The 21,904-nt window shown below is 64.0% G+C and overlaps 3 protein-coding genes across 5 annotated transcripts; 1 reads left to right on the top strand and 2 right to left on the bottom strand.

The window, feature by feature from the left end:
• The first annotated feature begins 398 nt into the window (after positions 1–398).
• GSDMD (gasdermin D) lies at positions 399–5,694 on the top strand. Of its 2 annotated transcripts, XM_050801031.1 has the most exons (11): positions 399–506; positions 1,602–1,822; positions 2,052–2,244; positions 3,188–3,356; positions 3,638–3,740; positions 4,006–4,059; positions 4,377–4,463; positions 4,597–4,769; positions 4,846–4,987; positions 5,086–5,159; positions 5,295–5,694. In XM_050801031.1, the coding sequence occupies exons 2-11, from the start codon at positions 1,606–1,608 to the stop codon at positions 5,535–5,537; spliced, it is 1,455 nt and encodes a 484-aa protein (XP_050656988.1). In that variant the 5' UTR covers positions 399–506; positions 1,602–1,605; the 3' UTR covers positions 5,538–5,694. The 2 variants fall into 2 exon arrangements, with proteins under 2 accessions (XP_050656988.1, XP_050656987.1); XM_050801030.1 differs by lacking the exons at positions 399–506; positions 4,377–4,463 and having other exon boundaries at positions 1,578–1,822.
• A 4,252-nt stretch (positions 5,695–9,946) lies between these two features.
• MROH6 (maestro heat like repeat family member 6) lies at positions 9,947–16,710 on the bottom strand. The gene is made up of 14 exons (XM_050801004.1): positions 15,211–16,710; positions 14,827–14,979; positions 14,460–14,614; positions 13,645–13,762; positions 13,155–13,339; positions 12,925–13,062; positions 12,642–12,756; positions 12,388–12,531; positions 12,134–12,307; positions 11,344–11,511; positions 10,917–11,036; positions 10,556–10,658; positions 10,381–10,446; positions 9,947–10,235 (listed from the first exon to the last, which is right to left on the bottom strand). Exons 1-14 carry the CDS (start codon positions 15,496–15,498, stop codon positions 10,009–10,011), a joined length of 2,154 nt encoding a protein of 717 aa, XP_050656961.1. The 5' UTR covers positions 15,499–16,710; the 3' UTR covers positions 9,947–10,008.
• An 870-nt stretch (positions 16,711–17,580) lies between these two features.
• On the bottom strand, positions 17,581–21,898 carry NAPRT (nicotinate phosphoribosyltransferase). 2 transcript variants are annotated; one of them, XM_050800919.1, is made up of 13 exons: positions 21,154–21,289; positions 20,481–20,608; positions 20,322–20,404; positions 19,936–20,066; positions 19,730–19,845; positions 19,314–19,510; positions 19,100–19,240; positions 18,740–18,824; positions 18,490–18,570; positions 18,291–18,393; positions 18,059–18,213; positions 17,855–17,962; positions 17,581–17,769 (listed from the first exon to the last, which is right to left on the bottom strand). In XM_050800919.1, exons 4-13 carry the CDS (start codon positions 20,000–20,002, stop codon positions 17,707–17,709), a joined length of 1,116 nt encoding a protein of 371 aa, XP_050656876.1. In that variant the 5' UTR covers positions 20,003–20,066; positions 20,322–20,404; positions 20,481–20,608; positions 21,154–21,289; the 3' UTR covers positions 17,581–17,706. The 2 variants fall into 2 exon arrangements, with proteins under 2 accessions (XP_050656876.1, XP_050656875.1); XM_050800918.1 differs by having other exon boundaries at positions 17,582–17,769; positions 20,865–21,898.
• Between the last annotated feature and the right edge of the window lie 6 nt (positions 21,899–21,904).

The raw sequence follows: 21,904 nt of genomic DNA, 5'->3' as shown, positions 1-21,904 counted from the left end.
CTCCGCCTCCCAGGTTCAAGCGATTCTCCTGCCTCAACCTCCGCCTCCCAGGTTCAAGCGATTCTCCTGCCTCAGCCTCCGGAGTAGCTGGGATTACAGGCATGCGCCACCACGCCCGGTTAATTTTGTATTTTTAGTGGAGACGGGGTTTCACCATGTTGGTCAGGTTGATCTTGAACTCCCGACCTCAGGTGATCCGCCCAGGCACAGGTCCAGAATTTTAAGAAAAACCACAAAGCGCTACGAAGTTTGAGCCTAGCAGGATGGGGCGCCAGGCCGAGGTTCCTCGGGACGCACGAGGCTGGTGCTCCAGGCCGACTTGCGGGAAGAGGGGGCAGGAAGGGGGCCGGGGGCGGGCTCTCCGGGACAGTTCCGGGAGGGCATCCTGGGCGGGCCCTGCGTCGGGTCGCAGTTTCACTTTTAGGTTTGGGCACCTCCGCGGAATTCCGCTAGCCGGACAGCTCCCAGGGAGACCAGACGCGCCCCTCGGGCCACCGACGGTCACGGTGAGCTGCTGCCCCGCTCCCTCCCCCGGCCTGGCTGGAGCTCCTGGGTGGGGCCGGTCGCTGGCTCCCGGGTCGGGGATGCTGACCTTGCTGCGCCCCTGCGCCCACGGTCCCAGCGTTCACCCGGAAGGCTCCGCGCCGCACACTGGGGCGGAAGGTCCGGGCTTCGGGGAGGGAAGGTCCGGGCTGCGGGGCGGAAGGTCCGGGCTGCGGGGGAGGGAAGGTCCGGGCTGCGGGGCGGAAGGTCCGGGCTTCGGGGAGGGAAGGTCCGGGCTGCCGGGAGGGAAGGTCCGGGCTGCGGGGAGGGAAGGTCCGGGCTGCGGGGAGGGAAGGTCCGGGCTGCGGGGGAGGGAAGGTCCGGGCTGCCGGGAGGGAAGGTCCGGGCTGCGGGGAGGGAAGCTCCAGGCTGCGGGGAAAGCTGCCTTTGGCCAGCCCAGGGGCCCTGCCTTTGGACCTGTGCTTGGGCTTGAATCCCAGGTCAGCCGTCCAGGTGTCCGGGCTGGTGTTCGTCCCGCCCCCAGCTGCCTTCTGGGCCCAGCCTCCACTTTCAGCAGGGCCGGCACTCAGAGGCTTCCTGGGGCAGCCGCGGCCCCTCCACTGGGGCCCAGGTGACCTGTATTCCAGCAGAGGCCCGCTATGGCCTCTGACGCCTGAAGCCTCAGCCTTGGACAGGTGGCCTAGACACAGAGAAGGCCCTGGAGGACGCAGCTGGGATGGGGCGACACTCTGGCTGGGTCTTACAGTGAGTCCCTGTGCCTTTTCAGGAGGTGACAGCTTGTTTCCCCGCAGCCAGAGGCAGCCATTCTAGCGGACAGAGCCCTCTGTGTTAGAGCAGGTCTGGGCATCAGGCCCCACTGTCCCGGGCTGGAGGTGCTCATGGCCCCGTAGACAGCAGGGAGGACACTATTTCTGTGTTGGGGAGCGGCCAGGGCCAGGAGTTTTCTGCCAGCGGGAGCATCCCAGGATGAGCTGGGCAGGCCTGCTCTCAAGGGAGGGAGTCCCCCACCATGGGAGGCATCCAGGTACTGACCCTTCTCTCACTCCCTCCTGCCCTCCCGCGGAGGGCACAATGCCTCACCCATTTCCCCTCCTTAGGAGCATGGGGTCAGCCTTTGAGTGGGTGGTCCGGAGAGTGGTCCAGGAGCTGGACCACAGTGGGGAGCTCATCCCCATGACCAGCCCAAAGGACTCCCCTGGCTTCCAGCCCTACTTCCTGGTGGTCAGGAAGCCCTCAAGCTCATGGTTCTGGAAACTGTGTTATAAGCCTCTCAACCTGTCAATCAAGGACATCCTGGAGCCGGATGCCCCAGAACCAGGTGCCTGATGTGGTGCTGAGGCAGAGCCCCAGGGAGGCTGGGTGGGAGAGGGCAGTGGGCCAGGTCCAGCCAGCCACCCACCGTGCTCTGCAGGCTCTAGCTCTGGGCCTCCCTTCCAGAGGGCAGGGCTTTTCCAAAGGTCCCTCTGCCCTGGTTATGGGACAGGGCTGGTGGGGGCGGGGGAGAGGCGGGGTGGGTGGGCAGGGCCTCAGGTCTGGCCTTGCTTTAGATTTGCAGCGTGGCAGCACCTTCCACTTCTACGACACCGTGGATGGGCAGCTACGGGGCGGCGTGGAGCTGTCAGCCCCAGGACAGGCGAAGATCACAGGCGGGGCCTCGGTGTCTGACAGCTCCAGCACCTCAATGCATGTGTACTCGCTGAGTGTGGACCCGAACACCTGGCAGACCCTACTCCATGAAAGGTGGGCCCAAAGAGGGCAGGGCCCCACCGACCCCAAGCAACCCTGCTTTTATTTATTTATTTTTAGCCGGGTGTGGTGGCTCACGCCTGTAATCCCAGCACTTTGGGAGGCTGAGGCAGGTGGATCACCTGAGGTCAGAAGTTCAAGACCAGCCTGGTGAACATGGTGAAACCCTGTCTCTACTAAATACACAAAAATTAGCCGGGTGTGGTGGCAGATGCCTGTAATCCCAGCTACTCAGGAGGCCGAGGCAGGAGAATGGTGTGAACCCGGGAGGCAGAGCTTGCAGTGAGCTGAGATCACACCACTGCACTCCAGCCTGGGTGACAGAGTGAGACTCCGTCTCAAAAAAAAATATATATATATATATATATATTTTTTTTTTTTTTAAATTATTTTTTGAGGTGAGGTTTTGCTGTCTTGGCCAGGGTGGTCTTGAACTCCTGGTCTCAAGCAATCCTCCTGCCTCGGCCTCCCAAAGGGCTGGGATTACAGGGTGAGCCACTGTGCCCGGTCCCAGCCTTGCTCTTGGGAAGGTCACAACCTTGGGGCATCTGAAAAGTCCCAAAGGCAAAGGAGCGCCATGGCTGGAACCGGGTTGTGGAAGGACACTGCAGGGGTCATCTGGGGCCTCAGCTGCCAGGACTGGATCCTAAGGACCAGACTGAGCCCCAGGCTGCTGTGAGGACAAGTGGTGGTGTGAACATAGGGGCCCAGATGAGGGGGCTGCTCCCCGAGTCTGGACTTGGAGTCCCCGAGTCCACCTTTCCCCATGGGATCCCGTCCCCGTGGGGAGCCCACAGAGAGGCTGCCGGTGCCCTGGCGTCCACGGACGTCTGGAGGCCCCTCTGCACCGCCTCCCCCAGTGGCATGGGGCTGCGAGGGGAGGGAAGGCATCTTCGGGGACTGCGGCCCAGTGAGCTTGTGGCTTCTCGGACCACAGGCACCTGCAGCAGCCAGAGCACAAAATCCTGCAGGAGCTGCGGAGCCGCGGGGACAACGTGTATGTGGTGACGGAGGTGCTACAGACGCAGACGGAGGTGGAAGTCACACAGACCCACAAGCGGGAGGGTTCGGGCCAGTTTTCCCTGCCGGGAGCCATGTGCTTGCAGGTATGTAGCCAGCCCCGGGCCACACTTGGCCCCACATGGGCATGCAGCGGCGGGTGATGGAGGCTGCGGGGCTGGGCTCTGCCAAGTCCCCTCAGAGCAGCTCCCAGCCCTGTGCTTGGCTGCGGAGCTGAAGTCACCTGGTGGCAGGCCTGCCCCCAGCACCCAGCCCACACCCGCACCCAGCCCGCACCCGCACCCAGCCCGCACCCGCACCCAGCCCACACCCACACCCCACAGTCTGGTGCCCAGGGCCCAGCCCTGAGCCCATCTTCATGCCTCAGGGTGAGGGCCAGGGCCACCTGAGCCAGAAGAAGACAGTCACCATCCCCTCGGGCAGCATCCTCGCATTCCGAGTGGCCCAGCTGGTTATTAACTCTGACTTGGGTGAGCTGGAGTTGGGGGTGTCTCGGGCCCAGGCTCTGGAAGAGAAGCAGGGAGGCCTGGGGAGAGCTACCTGCCAGCATGGGCTGCTGTGGGCCCCTGGCTGAACAACGTCCTGTGTCTGGCAGGTGGCTGAGGTCCTGTGCTCTGGTGTGTGGGTGATTGGGCAGGGCCTGAGCTGGACAAGGGAGCTCCCAGTAGGGGAGGGGAGGGGAGGCTGGGATCTAGGTGACATGCCTGTCCCTGTCTGTTCCCACCTGGCTGGCAGACATCCTTCTCTTCCCGGATAAGAAGCAGAGGACCTTCCAGCCGCCCTTGACAGGTGAGAACCGAGAGACCCCAGCGTGGGGTGTCCAGTGGGAAAAGCACGCTTCCTTGGCAATTGAGGCTTTCTTCTCATGTTCTCAGGGCATAGGGAGGCCGGGCAGCCCCCTGAGGCGGTGGGCACCCCCCATACACACACAAGGGGTGACACAGGACAGCTGACCCTGGGCCTCCCTGGCCCCCTCCCTGCCCTGGGCTGCCACTGTTAGAGGTGGTGACTGGGGCTGTGACAGCCCAGGGAAGGCCTCAGCCCTCTCTGGCTCAGACACCCATCTCCTGCACTGACCAGCCCTGCCCTCCCATACCCCTGCCCAGGCCACAAGCCTTCCAGGAGTGTAGGCGCCTGGCCACAGCTGCCCTCAGTCCTCTCCATGATGGGGTGCCTCCACAACTTCTCGGCAGGTCAGTGCCCTCCTGACCGCCCTGGGGACCTTTGGTGGGCTCTCCTTCTGCCCCCTGGGGTCTGCCTATCCTGACCAAGGCTTTCCAGGGCCCTGTAAGCGCCTAGGCAGTGCCAGCTCCTCTGTTCCTACAGATGGGGTCCCTGCGGAGGGGACGTTCACTGAAGACTTCCAGGGCCTAAGGGAAGAGGTGGAGGCCATCTCCAAGGAACTGGAGCTCTTGGACAGAGAGCTGTGCCAGCTGCTGCTGGAGGGCCTGGAGGGGGTGCTGCGGGACCAGCTGGCCCTGCGAGCCTTGGAGGAGGCGGTGAGCAGGGGAGGGTGCCGGGGCACACAGGGCCTGCCCAGCCAGCCAGGCTCACCTGCCCCTCCCATGCCCACAGCTGGAGCAGGGCCTGAGCCTTGGGCCAGTGGAGTCCCTGGACGGTCCAGCAGGTGCTGTCCTGGAGTGCCTGGTGTTGGAATCCAGAATGCTGGTGCCGGAACTTGCCGTCCCCGTTGTCTACCTGCTGGGGGCGCTGACCAGTGAGCGGCCCCTGGGGGCAGGTGGGGAGTGGGAGGGAGAGAGGTGGGCGTTCCCAGATGGGCCTTCAGGAACCACCTCTTACCTGACTCTCTACCAGTGCTGAGTGAAACGCAGCACAAGCTGCTGGCGGAGGCGCTGGAGTCGCAGACCCTGTTGGGGCCGCTCGAGCTGGTGAGAGGGTTCGGGCTGCAGGAGGATGGGCTGAGCCAGTGGAAGGGGCACTGTTGCACCTGAGAAGGGATAGTATGGGCAGGCCCAAGGTGCCCAGGTTTCCCCATCTGACAAACTCCTGCCCTGTCTTGGCAGGTGGGCAGCCTCTTGGAGCAGAGTGCCCCGTGGCAGGAGCGCAGCACCGTGTCCCTGCCCCCCGGGCTCCTGGGGAGCAGCTGGGGTGAAGGGGCACCGGCCTGGGTCTTGCTGGAGGAGTGTGGCCTGGAGCTGGGGGAGGACACGCCCCACGTGTGCTGGGAGCCGCAGGCCCAGGGCCGCATGTGTGCACTCTACGCCTCCCTGGCACTGCTATCAGGACTGAGCCAGGAGCCCCACTAGCCTGTGCCCAGCATGGCCTGGCAGCTCTCCAGCAGGGCAGAGTGTTTGCCCACCAGCTGCCAGCCCTAGGAAGGCCAGAAGCCCAGCAGCCACGTGGCCAGTCTACCATGGGGCCCAGGAGCTGGGGAAACACAGTAAAGGTGGTGTATGAAGGAAAGGCTGGTAGCAGAGTTTTTGAGGGGTCCTGGATCTGGGTAGGGTGGGTAGGGGTGGGGACAGTACCTATGCAGGATCAGGAGGGACATCAGGGCCACGTGCAGGTGATGTCTGCATTGTCCGGCTTCTTTTGTACCCTAGAGCTAAGGGGAGCCCCATGCTGAGCTTGGCCGCTCTAGAGTAATGGGCCCATGGCCCTGCCCACCCCCGTCTGTGTGTTTCTCTGCCTGTGAGGAAGGGCAGGGCGATTTAGGTGAGACAGTTCCACCAGGCGTGTCCATGGCTGAGGCATGGCAGGAACCTCTGCTTCAGGGAGCTTGAGGCGTGTGCCGCAGAAGGACGTGGCCATCCTCAGCCCACAGGTGCTTTAGGGGTGCAGGTGTGACTGATGACAGGCCCTGCCTTCCTGGGGCCACACAGGAGGTTCCCGGGGAAGCAATACTAAAGAAACTGACCTTTAGTCCGTTTCACCCTCATCTGCTCGCCTGAGCTAAGAGCCTGGAGAGAGGAGGTCCCCTGGCCTGTGGGAATTAAGCAGGTCCAGAGTCACATCAAGTTGCTTACTTGCAGGAGCTCAGGAGCTCAGCCTCCAGGTCCAGGGAGGGACACGCAAAAACTTGGTGTGGCCAGGGAGTTATTGTTCCTGGGAGAGTGGACAGCCTTCCTTGGTGGGGACCAGTCTACCTGCACACGGTGGCTAGCCTTCCCTGTTTCTAGCAGGGCACACAATGGCCACACAACTTGCAGAGCTTGCAAAAGAGAAGGAACAGTGGACTCAGCTACAACTGGGACATTAAATCCACCAGAAAACCTGGTATCCAGGCCCAACAGTGATCTTTTTTTTACATTTTATTTTTATTTTTATTTATGTATATTTTGAGACAGAGTCTCTCTCTGTCGCCAGGCTGGAGTGCAGTAGCGTGATCTCGGCTCACTGCAACCTCTGCCTCCCGCAGTTCTCCTGCCTCAGCCTCCCAAGTAGCTGAGACTACAGGCGCGCACCACCACACCCGGCTAATTTTTGCATTTTTACTAGATACGGGGTTTCTCCATGTTGGCCAGGATGGTCCCGATCTCTTGACCTTGTGATCCATCCACCTCAGCCTCCCAAAGTGTTGGGAATACAGGTGTGAGCCACCTCGCCCGGCGGACTTTTTTTTTTTTTTTTTTTTTTTTTGAGACGGAGTCTCGCTCTGTCACCCAGGCTGGAGTGCAGTGGCCGGATCTCAGCTCACTGCAAGCTCCGCCTCCCGGGTTCACGCCATTCTCCTGCCTCAGCCTCCCGAGTAGCTGGGACTACAGGCGCCTGCCACCTCGCCCGGCTAGTGTTTTGTATTTTTTAGTAGAGACGGGGTTTCACCGTGTTAGCCAGGATGGTCTCGATCTCCTGACCTCGTGATCCGCCCGTCTCGGCCTCCCAAAGTGCTGGGATTACAGGCGTGAGCCACCGCGCCCGGCCAACCCGGCGGACTTTTAAAAAAAAATTTTTTTAAGATACAGGGTCCTGTTCTGTCGCCCAGGCTGCGTAGTGACACAATCATGGTTCATAGCAGCCTCGATCTCCTGAGCTCAAGGAGATCTCCCGCCTCAGCCTACTGAGTAGCTGGACTATAGGCACATACCACCAGTCCTGGCTAATTTTTTAATGTTTTGTAGACATGGGGTATTGCTATGAATAGTGACATTAACATTGAAATAGGAGACAAAGCAAACTCCAGATATCTCAGATCCAAGTTACAGAACTTCCTAGACACTCCCACCCACAGTGTAGGAACAAACTCAACGCCTCTCAGACTCATGGTCCTCCTTTGAAAACCCTTTCGGGTGACTCGAAAGGGTGAGTGGGGTAGGAGTAGCCCGGGTCCAAGAAAGTATTTGAAATGGGCAGGCACACAAGGCAAAGCCTCGGCGCCCTGAGACCATCAAGGCCATGCCACGCGATAGGCCACACCTGAGCCCCATCTTGAGTGTTGCGCCACCAGTGAGCTCTCGGCAACATTGCCCATTAGAGATTAGGCATCAAGGCCAAGACCGTCCTGGCCCTCTGGCTAGAGGTGGAAAGGGAATGAGTGTGAGGGTGCACCTGCCCTCTTGCCCTCCAATCTTAGACCCCGTTGGAAGATTTGCCCTGGGGTGGGCTCTCTGCAGGTGGGTCTGATGGACCCGGGGGCCACAGCATCCCCATGGAGGGACCAGCCCCCTGTGCCACCTGGAGCCTCCCAGGAATTCCAGCAGGGAAGAGTCACACTCCAGAGACCAGGTGGACTTTACATGAACCTCACTCCTCCTGGCAGGGCAACCAGGTTCTGGGCAGTGCCAGAGCAAGGCGGGGCTGGACACATTCCTAACAGGCAGCTGTGTGGTGCAAGCCATGCCTGTACTGCAGACAGCCTGCTGCAGGATGGCACGGACTCTCCTGGGCACCATGAGGGAGGGAAGGAGCACCGGGTGCTGCCTGCACACCATGGTGCGCTTCCCGCCTGAGCCCCCATCTGGAGTGAGCATACCATCACTGTTGGGTTTGCCCACAAGACTGTCCAGCGTGCTGTGCGGTGTGGGCATGCCTCTGCTAGGCTGGCAGCACATGCTTGCCCTGGGGGCTGGCTCCTGGTTGCAAGGTGAGCAAGGAGGCCGGGCTTGCTTCCCTCTTTGGGGCTGCTACCGAGAGGATCCATGTGGCTGTGTCCTAAAACCCGTCCCTGCCAGTGCTGAGGGTGTGCCCCCCATGGGTGCTCCCAGCCTGTCCTTGGAGGTGCGGACCTCAGACAGATGGCTGGCTTGAGAGCTTCCTGAAGGCTAGCACGGACGTCCAAGGTGCTTCCATCTGACCTTCACTGGGCATCTGGTGGCCTCTGGCCTCTCTGACCTTCTATTGGTCTGTTTCTTGTATGTTGAATCCCGTTTTGGTATCTGCTGTGGAGGATCCAAACTAATCCACCAAACCTTGCCCCCTGCTCCACAGAGACCCATGCCCTTGACCTGATCCTCAGCTTCCTGCATATGACCTGCAAAGAGACCCTCACCCCAGTGCTGACAGCTCTAACCCCATCCATTCCGTGCCTGTTAGACCAGAGTGCAGCTTCTCTGTCTCACGGTTAACCCAACCTGACCTGGTCGTAGCCTGTGCCTGGAGCCTGCCTGACCTTTAACCCTGCTGCCAAACCGGCTCTTTACCTGGGGCCATGTCGGGGCCTATGGCTTATGACCCCAGCCTGAGCCAGATCTTGGACCAGGGTCAGCTCCCATAACCACATTCGAAACAGATGCTCAACGCTTTCCATCCATGTGTGTTTATTTTAGATGTTTTCTGTACGGGAGCTGGGGAGACAGGTCAGTAGGACCCCATGCCTGCTCCTGAGGCCCCAGTCTGGGGAAATGGTCCCAGCCCTTCACAAGGCTGCACACACGCCCCGTGCACGTGTGGAGGCTTCACTGAGGGGGAGGCTGCAAAGGAGGCCTTGAATGTGAGGACATTTCCAGGCAGGCATCCTAGGTGCAGGAACCTGCCGTACAAAGTCAGAGAGGTGAGGGCACAGCACTGCCGGCTCCCGGAACAGCCTCTTCCTCATGTGTCCAGTGGCGCGTTCCTCATTTAACCCTGGGAGAGGTGCTGGGGTAGTGTCATGAGTGCTCAGTCTGATTGGGCGTGCACACAGGACCCCCACATCTGAACCCCCAGGTGTGATCCAGGGCCTACGTGGTCCAGCTTGGGGGGAGGTCGGGGCAGCTTCTGGAGAAGGCCTGGATCCTATGAGGCCTGACATGATGAAGGGGGGGTGATGATGGCTTGGCTGAGGGGGCACAGCAGGTGCGGCCAGGAGACAGGTCAACACTCTTGAGCAGAGAGGATGCCCGCCAGGAGCCTCAGGATGCTGGCAAGGAATGGGTTGCAGGGAGGATCGGGGGTGCAGGGGCAGGGCCGGCCAAGGCCCGGACAGGCCACAGCATCCTGTCCAGGCATGAGGTGGAGACCCAGGAGGGCAGCCTATGGGACCACCAGCTTTGGGGTCCCCCACCAGACTCAAGAGGCCAGGTGCCATCTGGGCCAGGAGCCAGGCCCAAGGTGGGGCACGGGGCACGCTCCAGGGGGCTGTGAGAACAAGAGCCCTGACGGGGACAGATGGGTGCCGGCTGTCCCTCTGGGTCGCCATCAGGGTGGTGGGTGCCTGAAAAGGGGGCGCGGTGGTGGGGGGTGGGTGCGGGCACTGGCATCCAGCACCAGGCCCAGGGAGCCCCTCCGTCGGGGTGGGGATGGGCTGCTGTGCCCGTGGGGTCCTCGAGTCGGACCCTGGCCCGCGGGTCCCAGCCCCCAGCCTCAAACTCGGCCGGGTCCGGAGCAGCCCCAGCGGCCCGCCAGGCTCGGGCGCTGGAAGGGGCTGTCGGCGAAGACGGGTGGGGGCCGGGCGGGGCGCGAGGCGAGGCGGAGGAGGCGGGGCCCGCGGGGGCGGCCCCGGGCGCAGGCCAGCATCGCCACCTGCTGGGCGGACACGTGCGCTGCCGCGGCCACAGCCGGCTCGGGGTCGCTCTGCAGCTGCCCTAGGTCTGCGAAGAGATCGCAGCTCAGGCTGGGGAGCCCAGGAGGGCCGAGTGCCCGGGCCCCCGGCCCTCCACCCACCGCTCCCGTCCACTCCACCCTAGCACCAGCCACCTCTCCCGAACACCATCCCCTGGCAAGGTGGGGCCTCACCCTGGAACAGGGAGCTCAGCAGGTCCTGGTTGACGTAGCCGGGGCTGGCGTGGTGGACAAGGAAGCCTGGACCACAGCAGATGCATGACTGCGGGCCCCACAGCCCCACAGGGCGGGACTGGCCCAGCTCCCACAGCCCTGGTGCCAGGGGCAGTGTGACCCCGGGCGGTCTCACCTATGAGCACGGCGGCTGCCCGGCGCAGGGGGTCCTGTGGACTCCGAAGGTAGCCCTGGGTCTGGCTCAGGAAGTTGGGCACGTGGCCTGGGTATCGCTGAACCTGGGGACAAAAGGGCTAGTGGCAGGACAGGAGGGTGATCCTGAGTGTGGAGGAGGCTGCAGAGCTGAATCCAGGGGCCGGGGTTCCAGGGGAGCCCCCCAAGGCAGGTGGCATGGTCTGAGGCCTTGGACTTGTCCCACCAGTAGCCTGACTATCTGGTTTGGCTGCGGTAGAAACGGTTTGGGGGCCCCGGTGAACCCTGGAACAAGTGGGCAGCTGATCATACCCCCTTGTGGTCGGCTTGCTTCCCCTACTGACCAGGCGGCGGCAGAGGTGGCTCAGGGCCTCGGGGCTGTCATAGTGGGCCACGGTGACCATCTCCTCCAGCAGGCCCCAGCAAAAGGCCTGGTCGCAGCGGGCCAAGGTCCACTCTGAGCTCTGGGATAGGGGAAGGGAGCCGGGTCAGGGGTCCAGGAAGTAGAAAGGCAAAAGGTGGGGGTGAGAAGAGGGGGAGCAAGGGCATCAGGTGAGGGGCAAAAGAGCCCAGGGCAGGGGCCCGGAGTGAATCTCAAGGGAAGAGCAGTAGTAACCTGGTCGCCCGTGACGCCTACCCCTGAGGTCCTTGGGATGGGGGAGTCCCTGACCTGTAATTGTCGGAGGGGAGGCACGGTGGGAGAGGGGAGGCACGGTGGGAGTGGGGAGTGTTGGATGGCATAGGGGTGGCATGGTGTGGGGGGCAGCTGACCTCAGCAGCGTCCCTGCTGGGGTCATGCAGGCGCAACAGGAGCGGCACGAGACTCTGCAGCACCAGCTTCCGCAGGGGGCCACGGAGCCCCAGCCGGAGCCCGCCCCGGCCCCGGCGCACCAGAGACCCAAGGAGCCCGACCGCCGAGGCGCGGATTGAGTCCCGTGTCTGCGTGGGAGGGCGCCGTCAGGGCGGGCGGAGCATGAGAGGGGCTGCAAGGGTGGGAGGGGGTGGCCAGCGCGGAGCGAGGAAGCGGGGGTCTAGGGAAGGCTGCTGACTCAGTGCGATCTGGGGACAGGGAACAGGGCCTGGAGCTGGACCTGGTTGGGAAGCCTGGGGTGCCCCTACGGGGGGTGGGGCTTGGAGGGATGGGATCTGGAAGGAAAAGTCTAGCGGGGAGGAGCTTGGCGGGACACGGCCTTGGAGGGGCGGAGCTGGGCGACAGCGGGCGGGCGGGGCGGGAAGAAGCCTGGGGGGGAGAGACGGTGGGGGGGGGTGGGGGGTGGGAACCGAGCCTGGGAGGGAGAAACCGGAGGGGCGGGGCCTTAGGGGGGCGGGGCCTGGGAGGGATACACTAGAGGGGCGGGGCCCGGGAGGGCGGGGCCTAGCAGGGAAAGACTGGGGGCGGGGCCTGGGAGGGAGCGACTGGAGGGGCGGGGCGGGGCCTGAGAAGGCGGGGCTTGGGAGGTAGAGACGGTAGGGGCGGGGCGGGGCCTGGGAGGGAGAAACTGGAGGGGCGGGGGCGACGACAGCCGGAGGGACGGGGACCGGAGGCGGGGAGTTTGCTCACGTCATCCAGCAGCGGAGGGAGGCGCGGCCCCAGCTCCACGCTCAGGAGCCGCACAGGCGCCCGCGGCCGCAGCAGGAGCCTCCTCAGGGCGCCCAGCGCTGCACCCACGAGCCGCGAGTCGCCTTCGCCCAGTGCGCCCAGGAGTGCCGGCAGCAGTGTGCTCACGTGCCGCACCTGCTGGGACTCGAGTTCAGCCTCCTGCAGACCTCGCCGCGACCCGGTCAGGACTCTCTCCACCCCTCCCCTTCTCTCACCTTCCTGCGATTCAGCGCGAGGTGGCCCAGGCCCAGCAGGCCCAACCAGCGCACGGTGGGCTCGGGGTCTCCCTGCCAGGTGAGGAGTCGCTCCAGGATGACCTCCTCCCGCAGGAGCCGTGCGGTGGGCCTGCTCTGCAGCAGCTAGGCGAGGCACACGGGGTCAGCACGCCCGCGGTCCCCGTGCAGGCCGCTGCGACTCAGGGATCAAGTCCAGGGTCACCCTTCACCACCCATCCGGGAAGCAGGCTCACCCCGGTGAAGAAGGCCATAGCCGTGAGGCGCTGCAGGTCGTCCGCGCTGCGCAGCCGCGGAAGCAAGTCTGCGAAGAGGCCTCGCAGGTGGTGGTCGGCATGTGCCACCATAGCACTGGGGTGGGTGGAAATGGGAGCTCTCGCTCCGTTTGGCGGCCTTACTCCTCGAGAAGACGCCATCCCAACACCACCCTCATGCCCCTGCCTTTTCCCTGTCCCCCTGCCCAGCACCTGGCCAGCAACGAGTCTCTTCCTGGTGTGACTTCCTGGGGCCCCTCCTCACCTGGCCAGCAGCAGGACACCCTCCAGGTGGGTGTGGGCTCCCACCAGCCTCCTCCAGCCTCCTGCCTGCTCCATGCATGTGACCACCATGCGGCCTCCATCCCCGGTGAGTAGGGCCTTTAATGCCTCCACGGCACAGCTGATGGTGGGGACAGTGAGCAGGCGGGCAGTGGGGGCTGAGAGGGTGACAGCATGCTGGCCCACCCCACGTACCCTGGTGTTGCCTCTCACCTGGCATGGCTGTGTGGTGGCCCTCGGTGGGACAGAACCCAAATCTTGGGCATGTCGGGGCAGCGGGGGCTGCAGGCCAGCTTGTGCAGCTGTGTGACCAGCGCAAGCAGCAGATGTGGGTAGAAGCCCCTCGTGGCTTCCACGCAGCCTGAAACAGCCAGCATCTCCCCCAGAGCCCGCGTGGCCTACGGAGCAAGTGGCCCACTTAGGCCTGGGGCACGCCCAGAGCTTCACTGGGCAGCAGAGGGACAGGCGTGCCGTCGACAGGACAAGGACTAAGCCTCAGACATGCGTGGGACATTCCAGGAGCAGTTACCTAGGTGCAAACTCCCTGTCCCCACCCTCTTCCCTCCCTCCCTCCCCTCCCCTCCCCTTCCCCCCCCCCCCTCCCCCCTCCCCCTCCCCCTCCCCCTCCCCTCCCCCCCCCCCCCCCCCCCCCCCCCCCCCCCCCCCCCGCGCCTGCCCCGTGGTAATGGCTGGAGCCACCTACCGCCAGCGCCTGGGGTTCAGGCCCCAAAGCACCCTTCAGCGCCCACAGCAGTTGCACCAGCACCTGCCCATTTACACGCTGGTTACGGCTTAGGCTGTGCCAGAGCTCGGCTGCTGCCCTGAGGGTTTGGAGGGGGCTGGTGTGAGACAAGGAATGGGTGCAGGGGTGGGTGTCCAGGGGATGTAGGGAGTCCACAGCCAGGGTGAAGGCAGCCAGTAGGATTCCAGCAGGGGAGGGGCAGGAAACAACCACCCCCATCTCTCCCCATCCCCAAATCCCAGAGAAACAAATGAAGTGTTAATTGTGCAGACCACAGCATACCCTGTCTCAAACTGAGCTGCAGGGTGGGGACCCACTGGGAGTCCTGTTGGGTCAGCGACAGTGAAATAAACCTGGCATTATTTAAAAAAAAAAAAAAAAAAATCGCCACAGAGAATAAAACCAAAGATAACTTCTGGGGCAAATTAACCAAAGAGCCAGGATGTCCAGGCACATTAGCCCCCCAGCCTCATTCACCCCACTCCAGAGCCAACCCCAGGATGGTCTCCAGGGGAGACCACCCGAAGATAGAAGGTGGCTCCAAAAGAGGAGCACAGCATCAGAAACTCTGTGACAGGAGTGCAGGGGTGGGGGGGAGTTTGCAGAGCTAAAAGTGAGGGGAGCGGGAATGGATACGGGGCACGAGTCATCATGGGGCTGGCATAAGGAGGCCCCCTTTCAGCTCCCTCTGCTGGGGCCAGACTCCACCGCCAAGCGGGAAGGGGGAAGGAAACCGTGTGGGGACCGCAGGGCCAGGACCAGGACGGTTGGGTTACCGATTGGGGGGCAGAGAGCGGGGTAGCAGCGCACACACCACGTCCCGCGCATGCTCCAGGGCCAGCGCGCTCAGCACTCGCAGGGCCGCCCTCCGGGGCCTCCCCTCCGCCAGGCTAGGCACCTGCGCCAGCAGTCCACGCACCAGAGCATGCACCTGGTGGGGGAGGAGTGCAGACTTCAGCAGTCAGGCCTCCTCCACTGTCCGTTCCCCTCTGGCCTGCACCCCACCTCCACCCCCACCCTGATCCCACCTGGCAGGAGCAGCCTGAAGGTGGCGGGGTCAGGCTGTGCTCTCCAGGCCCCTCCCACCACCTTGGTTCCCGAACTGGCAGGAGTCTGTAGAGCATGGAGTGGGTGGAGGCTGACCTGGTCCTCCAACCGCTCCCCTCGGGCCTCCAGGGCTGAGGACAGGGTGAGCGCTGTCGCCTGCGTCCCTGCAAAGCCAGCCTCCTCCAAGCAGGCAGCCGTGTACAATGCGAGGTCGGCAAGAACTGCCTCCTCCCAGGAATTCTGGGGAACCTAGGGCAGGAGGGTGGGGCGTCTGAAGTGCCCAAACCTCTCTTAGCTCTCCTCCTGGTCTCTCAGCCTCCCACCTGGCTTCCTACAAAATCCCTTGCTCCTCTGTTGCTCGCCAGCCTGTTTCACCTCCCCCAGGTCCAGCACCGCTCCCGCCCCCCGCTGCCGCCTTCCACCTAGCATCCACAGGACCCCCCAACCGGTTCCCACAACATCCCTTCCCTCACCCCTCACCTGGTGGGGCCCCTCAGGGGCTGGTTCCAGGGCACTGTTGGGGGAGCAGGGCTCGCTGCCAGCTTCAGGGACGGTGGCCCCACGTCCAGGCTCAGCCTCAGAGGGGGCAGTGAGTGCCTGGGTCTGTGGCTCAGCTTCAGGTTTGAGCTCCCAGGACCTGGGCTGAGGGCCTGTGGAAGGGGGTCCCTGGGGCTGCCCCTGCCTGGCTCGGATTCCTTCAGTCAGTGCTGTCAGGGTTAGAGCCCCCACGGGAGCCTCCCGGGCCCGGCCCCACACACCCCCAGCCATGGCGGCCCTTGCCTGCAGCACCTGTCACTGCTCCTCCTGGGAAGTTGTGCCCAGGACTGACCTAGAAGCTGGCCCAGGCGGGACCACAGGCGGGACCACAGGCGGGACCACGGATGGGCGTGGTGGCGCGTGTGCGAGCATGAGCTTGTGGGGGCTGGGGAGCCACACGGAGGTGCCTACAATGGGCCTTTGAGGGGCCCCCCTGCCTGGGCTGCTGGAGGGGAGTGGCCACCTGGAGCCTGAGTGCCTGTGGTGTGGCTCTACCCACCAGGGCCCTGGGAACAGGATCCCCAAGAGCTGGCAGATCCACAAAGAAAGGGGGAGAAGGGCCCTCACCCTGACTACCAGCTCCTGTTGACCAGGGGGCTCAGGGCAGTTGTGGACAGCTCTGAGGAGGTCCTCGAAGGGTCCAGAAGTCTGCGCCCCACCGTGAGCGGAGGCCTGATTCAGCCCCCAAACCGCAGTCAGCTCCCCACTGGGCCTGGGGCTAGAGGCTAGCCCCGCCCCCTGCACGCTGGCTCTGTCAGACACCCTGGAACAGGCATGACTGGGTGAGCTTGGGGCAGTCCGGAGGGGTGGAGCGGGCAGCGAAGATGCCAGAGGAGCGGCGGCCCCTCCAGAGCTTGTGCAGGTCCTCTGGGTCCTGGGTCCTTGGCTAAATCTCACATTGAAATGTAATCCCCGGTGCTGGAGGTGGGGCCTGGTGGGAGGTGACTGGATCCTGGGGGCGACTTCCCCCTTCGGTGCTGTCCCGATACAGTTCTCAGGATCTGGTTTTTTGAAAGCGTGTGGCACCGCCCCACCCCTTCCTCCGGCTCCGGCCACGTAAGACCTGCCGCTTCCCCTTCCGCCAAGATGGTAAGTTTCCTGAAGCCTCCCCAGCCATGCTTCCTGTACCTGCGAAACCACGGGCCAATTAAACCTCTTTTCCTTAGAAATTACCCCAGTCTCAGCTATTTCTTTACAGCAGTGCAAGAAGGGAATACAGCCACCCTGGCTGGGCCCCTCGGAGTGCGCGGGTGCCCTGTGGGCCTGGGGTGTGGTGTGTTCTGTCCAGTGATTGTGAGTCTGTATCTCTGTCCTAGCTGGTACTCCCCGGGGCTAGCTAGACCGGACCTCTGCTCTGAGTCCCCACCCTCCACCCTCAGCCAACCACACAGTGGATGCTGCCCATCCTGAGCCCCGGGGAGCCAGATGAGCTGGTCTGGTGGAATGCCTGGCAGACGGAAGTGCCCCTGACGCACCCCAGGCGGTCGGCATTCCCCCCACGCCCTTGCCTTTCTGTGCCACCTCAGGCTGCTTGGACAAGAGAGGCCCAGGCCCCCAGCCTCCACTTCCTGCCAAGCCTATAACCCCTCTCCCAAGCAGTTCCTCTGAAGCTCGTGTTGCCCAAACTGGTGGAACCCTGAGATCAGGAACTTGCTGGCACAGAGGCAGGGCCAGCCCAGCACACAGCCACATGCAGTGCCACTCTGGTCAGGTGTCTGGGGCTGAGTCAGCTCCTGGAGCTTCAACTTCTTCCCCCTTCTTCCTCTCCTTCCGTGGGCTGCTGGGTCAGGAGCTATGTCCCTGAGGTCAGATGCCAGGGGGGTGCCGGGTTGGCAGCAGCAGTGGCAGGAGACACCTGAGCTCTCCCTTTTGGCATGGGGAGTTTGAGATGTTCTCACTTACCCTGAGCCTGGGGGACGGTGCCTAGGCAGGCGTGGAAGCCCAGGGCCACGGCTGGACCCTCTTACTTGGCACTGACCCCCATCCTGTCCCGCCCCCAGCCTGCCTCTAGCAAGGAAAGGTCTTCCGCAGCAACTCCCTCAACTTCAAGGCAGACACCAAACCCCTCCCTGCCTGTGCGCTCGCAGCTCTACTGTGGGATCTGACTGCCCACAGCCCACCCCAAGTCGGGGAACTCCTCACTGCCCTTCAGGCTTCAGTACAGGGCTGTCTCCCAACCCGGCAGGGCCTGTGCTTTCACTGGGACGCAAACCCTCCTGCTCCCTCCAGCGCAGCTCAGATTCCCGACTCCAGCCCAGCCCCAGCCCGGGAGGCCCTGGGGCCAGGTGAGTGTGGGCTGGGTGAACAAATGACACAAACAACACAGGACAAGCTGTGGGGAGAAGTGAGCGATTCGTGTTGTTTCCAGGCAGCCCCGCTCCGAGTCTCAGGGGACGCCCCTGCACGCAGACTGTCCACTGGGGCCTATAGCTGGCAGTCTCAGGGGGACGCCCTTGCATGCAGACTGTTCACCAGGGCCTGCAGCCTCTCAGACAGCACCACCTGCAGGGAGCAGAGAAGGAGAGCGGTGGGCATGGTAAGGGCAGGGGCACACAGGGCAGAATGACAGGGCAGGCCTCCCTCCAACCTGGTACTGTGCAGGGCTCTGCAGCCGCCTGTGCTCAGGGCTGAGTTGGCTCAGGGACAGCTGGACCAAGGCTCTAGACTCTGCCAGGGATGGGAGCGGCTCACATAGCTGCAGGGAAGAGGCAAGGAAAGAGAAGCCTGGGGCTGGCTCCTGGTCAGGGCTCTACTGGGGCTGGAGGGCAGGTGAGGGCGGTGGGGTAGCCACCTGTCCTTGCTGGAGGCAGAGCCGCAGTAGTGGCTCCACCTGGGCTGGCCTCACGGTGCAGGGCTCCTGGGCCCCTGGAGGCCACACCCTCAGCTCCTGCCCAGCCTGTGGCGCTGGCTCCTCTGCTAACTGCAGCACGTCCATAAGTAGAGACCCTGTGTGGGTGGGGGCAAGAATAAGGGGGGGCCCTGGTGTTTTGAAGGTAGACAGCGGGGGGATGGGAGGGTCTCACCGTCAGAGCCCAGGAGCCGGAAAGCAGCCTTGCTCCCAGGTAACGTCTGCTTCTCGGGGTCCTCGGTCAGCTTCATTCGTGGCTGGCCCCCCACGGCCACCAGCTGCAGGGAGAAGGCGTTGAGCTGGCTGGTCCTCATGCCCCACCCAGCACCATCCCTCAGACCTGCCCCCACCTGGGCCCCCAACACTGTTCCCACCTTATAGACGCAGCCCAGGGAAGGCTGTTGGGGGCAGGTGACCACGCTGGTGCCAATGCCAATGACATTCACCTCACTGCCCTGGGTGGGGGAAAGGAGGTGGCAGTGAGCCCAGCCAGTGCCAATGCCAATGACATTCACCTCACTGCCCTGGGTAGGGGAAAGGAGGTGGCAGTGAGCCCAGCCAGAACCTGCAGGGGCCCCCAGGAACCCCCCAGCCACCCTCTGCCTACCCCCTCATCCACCCCACCTCCTGGGCCAGTCGGGCCAGCGCCTCCTCATCAATGTTGTTGCTGACTGCAATGGGGACTGACTCCAGCCAGGGCACCTGGAACCTGCCGCGTGGGTGGAGAAGGGGTGGGGGCCGCCCCTCAGGTCTTCCTGATTCACCCCAGTGTCCCCCCGCTCCCCCCCCACCTCAGTCAGGGACACCTACGCTCACCTGCTTGGGAGCTCCTAGGGAGCCCCACCCCTTACCTCCCTGCCACAGCCTGCAATATTACCTCTGAAACTACAGCCGAGTGCCTCACTGTCCTTCCGTGCCCCATTCCCAAATCCTGGCTCCCCAGGGGTCTCCCCACCAGGCACACCTCCTCCCCAGGAAACTCACTGGGCTGCAGCAGCTCGGAACACCTTGCGGATCTCCTGGGCCTGCTGTAGCAGGTCACCACTGTCCAGCCTCACGCCCACTGCCCGGTAGCCCAGCTCTCCCAGGGCCAGGGCAACTGCTAGGAAGTTGGGGAGACCACTCCTGCAGGAATGGATAAGGGGGTCAGGGGCTGCCGAGGTTTTGCTGAGCCCACTCCTAAAGTGCCTGGGCTTACCTCCGCACGCTGTAGGAGTCCAGGAGGCCCTGGAAGGCCCGGGGAAAGGCCAAGGCATAGGCCACAAAGGCTGCCCGCTCACCTGGGTGTGGCTCCTGCACCCCCAGCCCCAGGTGGGCACACACGTGCTCCAGCCACACCTGGGCTTTGGCCGCCAGGTCCACCCCAGGGCCCTCACCAGCTGCCGGCGCCAACATCTGTGGAATGGGGTTGGTGAAGAATGGGGGCCAGGAATGCAGAATGAGGCCTGGGAGCAGCCAGGGACACCCTAGTTTGAGGGCAAAGGTAATGCAGCCTGTGCCAGCTTCCTGGGACAGCACTGGGGTGACCTGCCTGGGTGGCACACCTCTCCCCAGGGCAAGGGCTGGCTTGAGGCCTGTCGCCTGGAGACAGCAGGGTTGAGAGGAGGGACTGACCGGGTCAGGGGGCACCTCACTGCCCGAAAAGGAAGTGACGAAGGAGTGGGCCAGGGTCCCTGCCACGGGCACACCTCGGAGCTGGCCCGCTAGCACGTTGCTGCTGCTGTCGAAGCCTGGGGAGGAAGGTGTGGGATTGGGGGATTTTGGGCCAGGACAGGGCTCCTCCTTCCCAGCCCTTGCCTTCCCCCGCACCAGACCCTCACCGCCCAGGTAGCTGTAGGTGGAGGCTGTCAGGCCCCCATCCGGGCCCTGAGCCCGCCTCAGGCCCATCTCTAGCAGCCGCTTCTCTGGCCCTGCGATCAAGCGAAGCCGCGCTGCATTGGTGGCCACCAGGCTGTAGGGAGACAAGAGTCACGGGGCCCAGGGTGAGGGTCACCAGGCCAACCAAGACAGCGGTTACCTGGGGCCTGGAACTTCCAACCTGGGAACTCCACCCTCACCCAACCCCTCCTTACACCCTACACAGTGGGGGTGGGAGACCAGCCCTGGGACCCTGGGCAGCCAGCCCTGCTGCCACAGTCCAGCACGCAGCCCTAGCGCTGGGGGCCCATCCCAAACCCACGCTCCCTGCCAGCGGCCCGCAGCCCACCTGGCGTAGCTGACCAGGCAGAGCAGCGGTGTCTCCAGCAGCTGCACCACCAGCAGCGGCCCGGACACCTGCAGGAGCGGCACCTGTGGGGAGCGAAGTCAGCTCCGCGCCCGGCCCAGCACCCCGTGGCCACCGCCCCACCTGGTCACCCCTACTCACGCCCGGGAAGGCGAGGGAGCCCTCGGGCAGGGCTCGCACCGTCACCTCGGAGCAGTCGAGGGACCGAAGGTGCTCGAAGAACGCAGGGTCTGTGTCTGGGGGCAGCACCGAGGCCAGGAACTGCACGTCTGGAAACGAGGTAACTGCGCTGAGACCAGCGTGGGGACAGACCAGTCGTGGGACATCGGGGTTCCATTGCGGGGCAGGGACTTGCACCGGCCATGGGTGGGGGCGTCTGTCGGGCGTGGGGGGGATCGTGGGGTGGGGGTTTCGGTCGGGCGTGGGGGGGAGCTCCCGGGGTGGGAGCTTCCGTCGGGCGTGAGGGGTTCGTCGGGCGTGGGGGGCTCCCGGGTGGGGGGTTCGTCGCGCAGGCAGGGGGACTACCGGCGTCCCGCAGACGGAAGGCGCGCAGGAAGCGCACACAGTCGCGCAAGCCGGCGGCCAAGGCGAAGGCGCCGCCGAACGGGCAGCGGCGGAAGAAGAGCTCGAACTCGGCGGCGTCCCGCGCCCGGCCGGCGCGCCAATAGCCCAACGCCATGGTGGCCTGGTAGAGGTCGGTGAGCAGCGGCCGCGCCGCCGCGCGCCCCTCGGGGTCCTGTTCCGCCGCCATCCCGCTCCCGACGTCCGGACTCCGGCCCGGCCCGCCCCGCCCCGCCCCGGCCCCGTGACGCACCCCAGCCTATGGCGCACTCCCGGTGGGGCTTATCGTGCGGTTTGGGAGCGGCACGGGACGCGCTGGAGGACAGGAAGGGTCTAACAGTCTCCGTGCGCTGAGAGGGGCTGAAACAGCTGAACCCGGGATGGGGTGGCAGATGTCACTCAACTCTTCTCGGACCCCCAACCCCACTCCAGGCCCAACGGCCTCTTTGGAGCGCAGCCCCGTCCTGGTCACCGGAGGTGCCCCCAGTCGCCCGTGTCTCCGCCCCTAGGCCGGGCAATGAGGTGCAGCTCAGGACTTGCCAGGAGGCGGAAAGGGTGGCAGACGGACCAGCCAGACTCCACCCGCACCGACCCAGAAGACAACCGCTGGCCAGCAGCCAGCTTCTGCCCTGGGCCTGGGAAGGGAGGCCAGAGGCTGCCTTAGTTGGAGCTTGAGCAGCCAGGCTAGGACGAGGGAGCCCAGATGGACGCAAATGTCGTTTGGAAAGAGCTTGGCACCCAGGAAAGGGAGGCGTGGGGCAGGGGGGCACAGGCCCACTGTTGACTGGCACCAAAAGACCTTCTGTGGCTATGAAGGCCCAGTGTCCCTCAGTGGTGGCTTTTATGGGATCCTGTACTCCAAGCCCCACAGGAAACTTTCTAAACCTTTGAGGGCAAAGTCAGGGGCCACTATCCAGGGGGAATCCATTCCCCTGTGGCTTGGGGCCCTGAGGACACCGTCTGACCAGAAATAATCAAGTAATTACACCCCATCCTTTTTCACC

This window comes from Macaca thibetana, chromosome 8 (assembly GCF_024542745.1).
Source record: "Macaca thibetana thibetana isolate TM-01 chromosome 8, ASM2454274v1, whole genome shotgun sequence".
NCBI classification, from domain to species: Eukaryota; Metazoa; Chordata; class Mammalia; order Primates; family Cercopithecidae; genus Macaca; species Macaca thibetana.
This window is presented reverse-complemented; position numbering and strand designations above follow the sequence as displayed.

Excerpts from the sequence above, each read along its gene's own strand:
- GSDMD (XM_050801031.1), top strand. The coding sequence starts at position 1,606 with ATGGGGTCAGCCTTTGAGTGGGTGGTCCGGAGAGTGGTCCAGGAGCTG. Across the intron at positions 2,245-3,187 it reads CAGACCCTACTCCATGAAAG|GCACCTGCAGCAGCCAGAGC; the intron begins GTGGGCCCAAAG and ends CTCGGACCACAG. Across the intron at positions 5,160-5,294 it reads TGTTGGGGCCGCTCGAGCTG|GTGGGCAGCCTCTTGGAGCA; the intron begins GTGAGAGGGTTC and ends CTGTCTTGGCAG.
- MROH6 (XM_050801004.1), bottom strand. The coding sequence starts at position 15,498 with ATGGCTGGGGGTGTGTGGGGCCGGGCCCGGGAGGCTCCCGTGGGGGCT. Across the intron at positions 14,980-15,210 it reads CCCCTGAGGGGCCCCACCAG|GTTCCCCAGAATTCCTGGGA; the intron begins GTGAGGGGTGAG and ends CTCCTGCCCTAG. Across the intron at positions 13,340-13,644 it reads CTGAACCCCAGGCGCTGGCG|GCCACGCGGGCTCTGGGGGA; the intron begins GTAGGTGGCTCC and ends CTTGCTCCGTAG.
- NAPRT (XM_050800918.1), bottom strand. The coding sequence starts at position 21,090 with ATGGCGGCGGAACAGGACCCCGAGGGGCGCGCGGCGGCGCGGCCGCTG. Across the intron at positions 19,241-19,313 it reads GACTCCTACAGCGTGCGGAG|GAGTGGTCTCCCCAACTTCC; the intron begins GTAAGCCCAGGC and ends CCATTCCTGCAG. Across the intron at positions 18,571-18,739 it reads TGGCCCGACTGGCCCAGGAG|GGCAGTGAGGTGAATGTCAT; the intron begins GTGGGGTGGATG and ends TCCCCCACCCAG.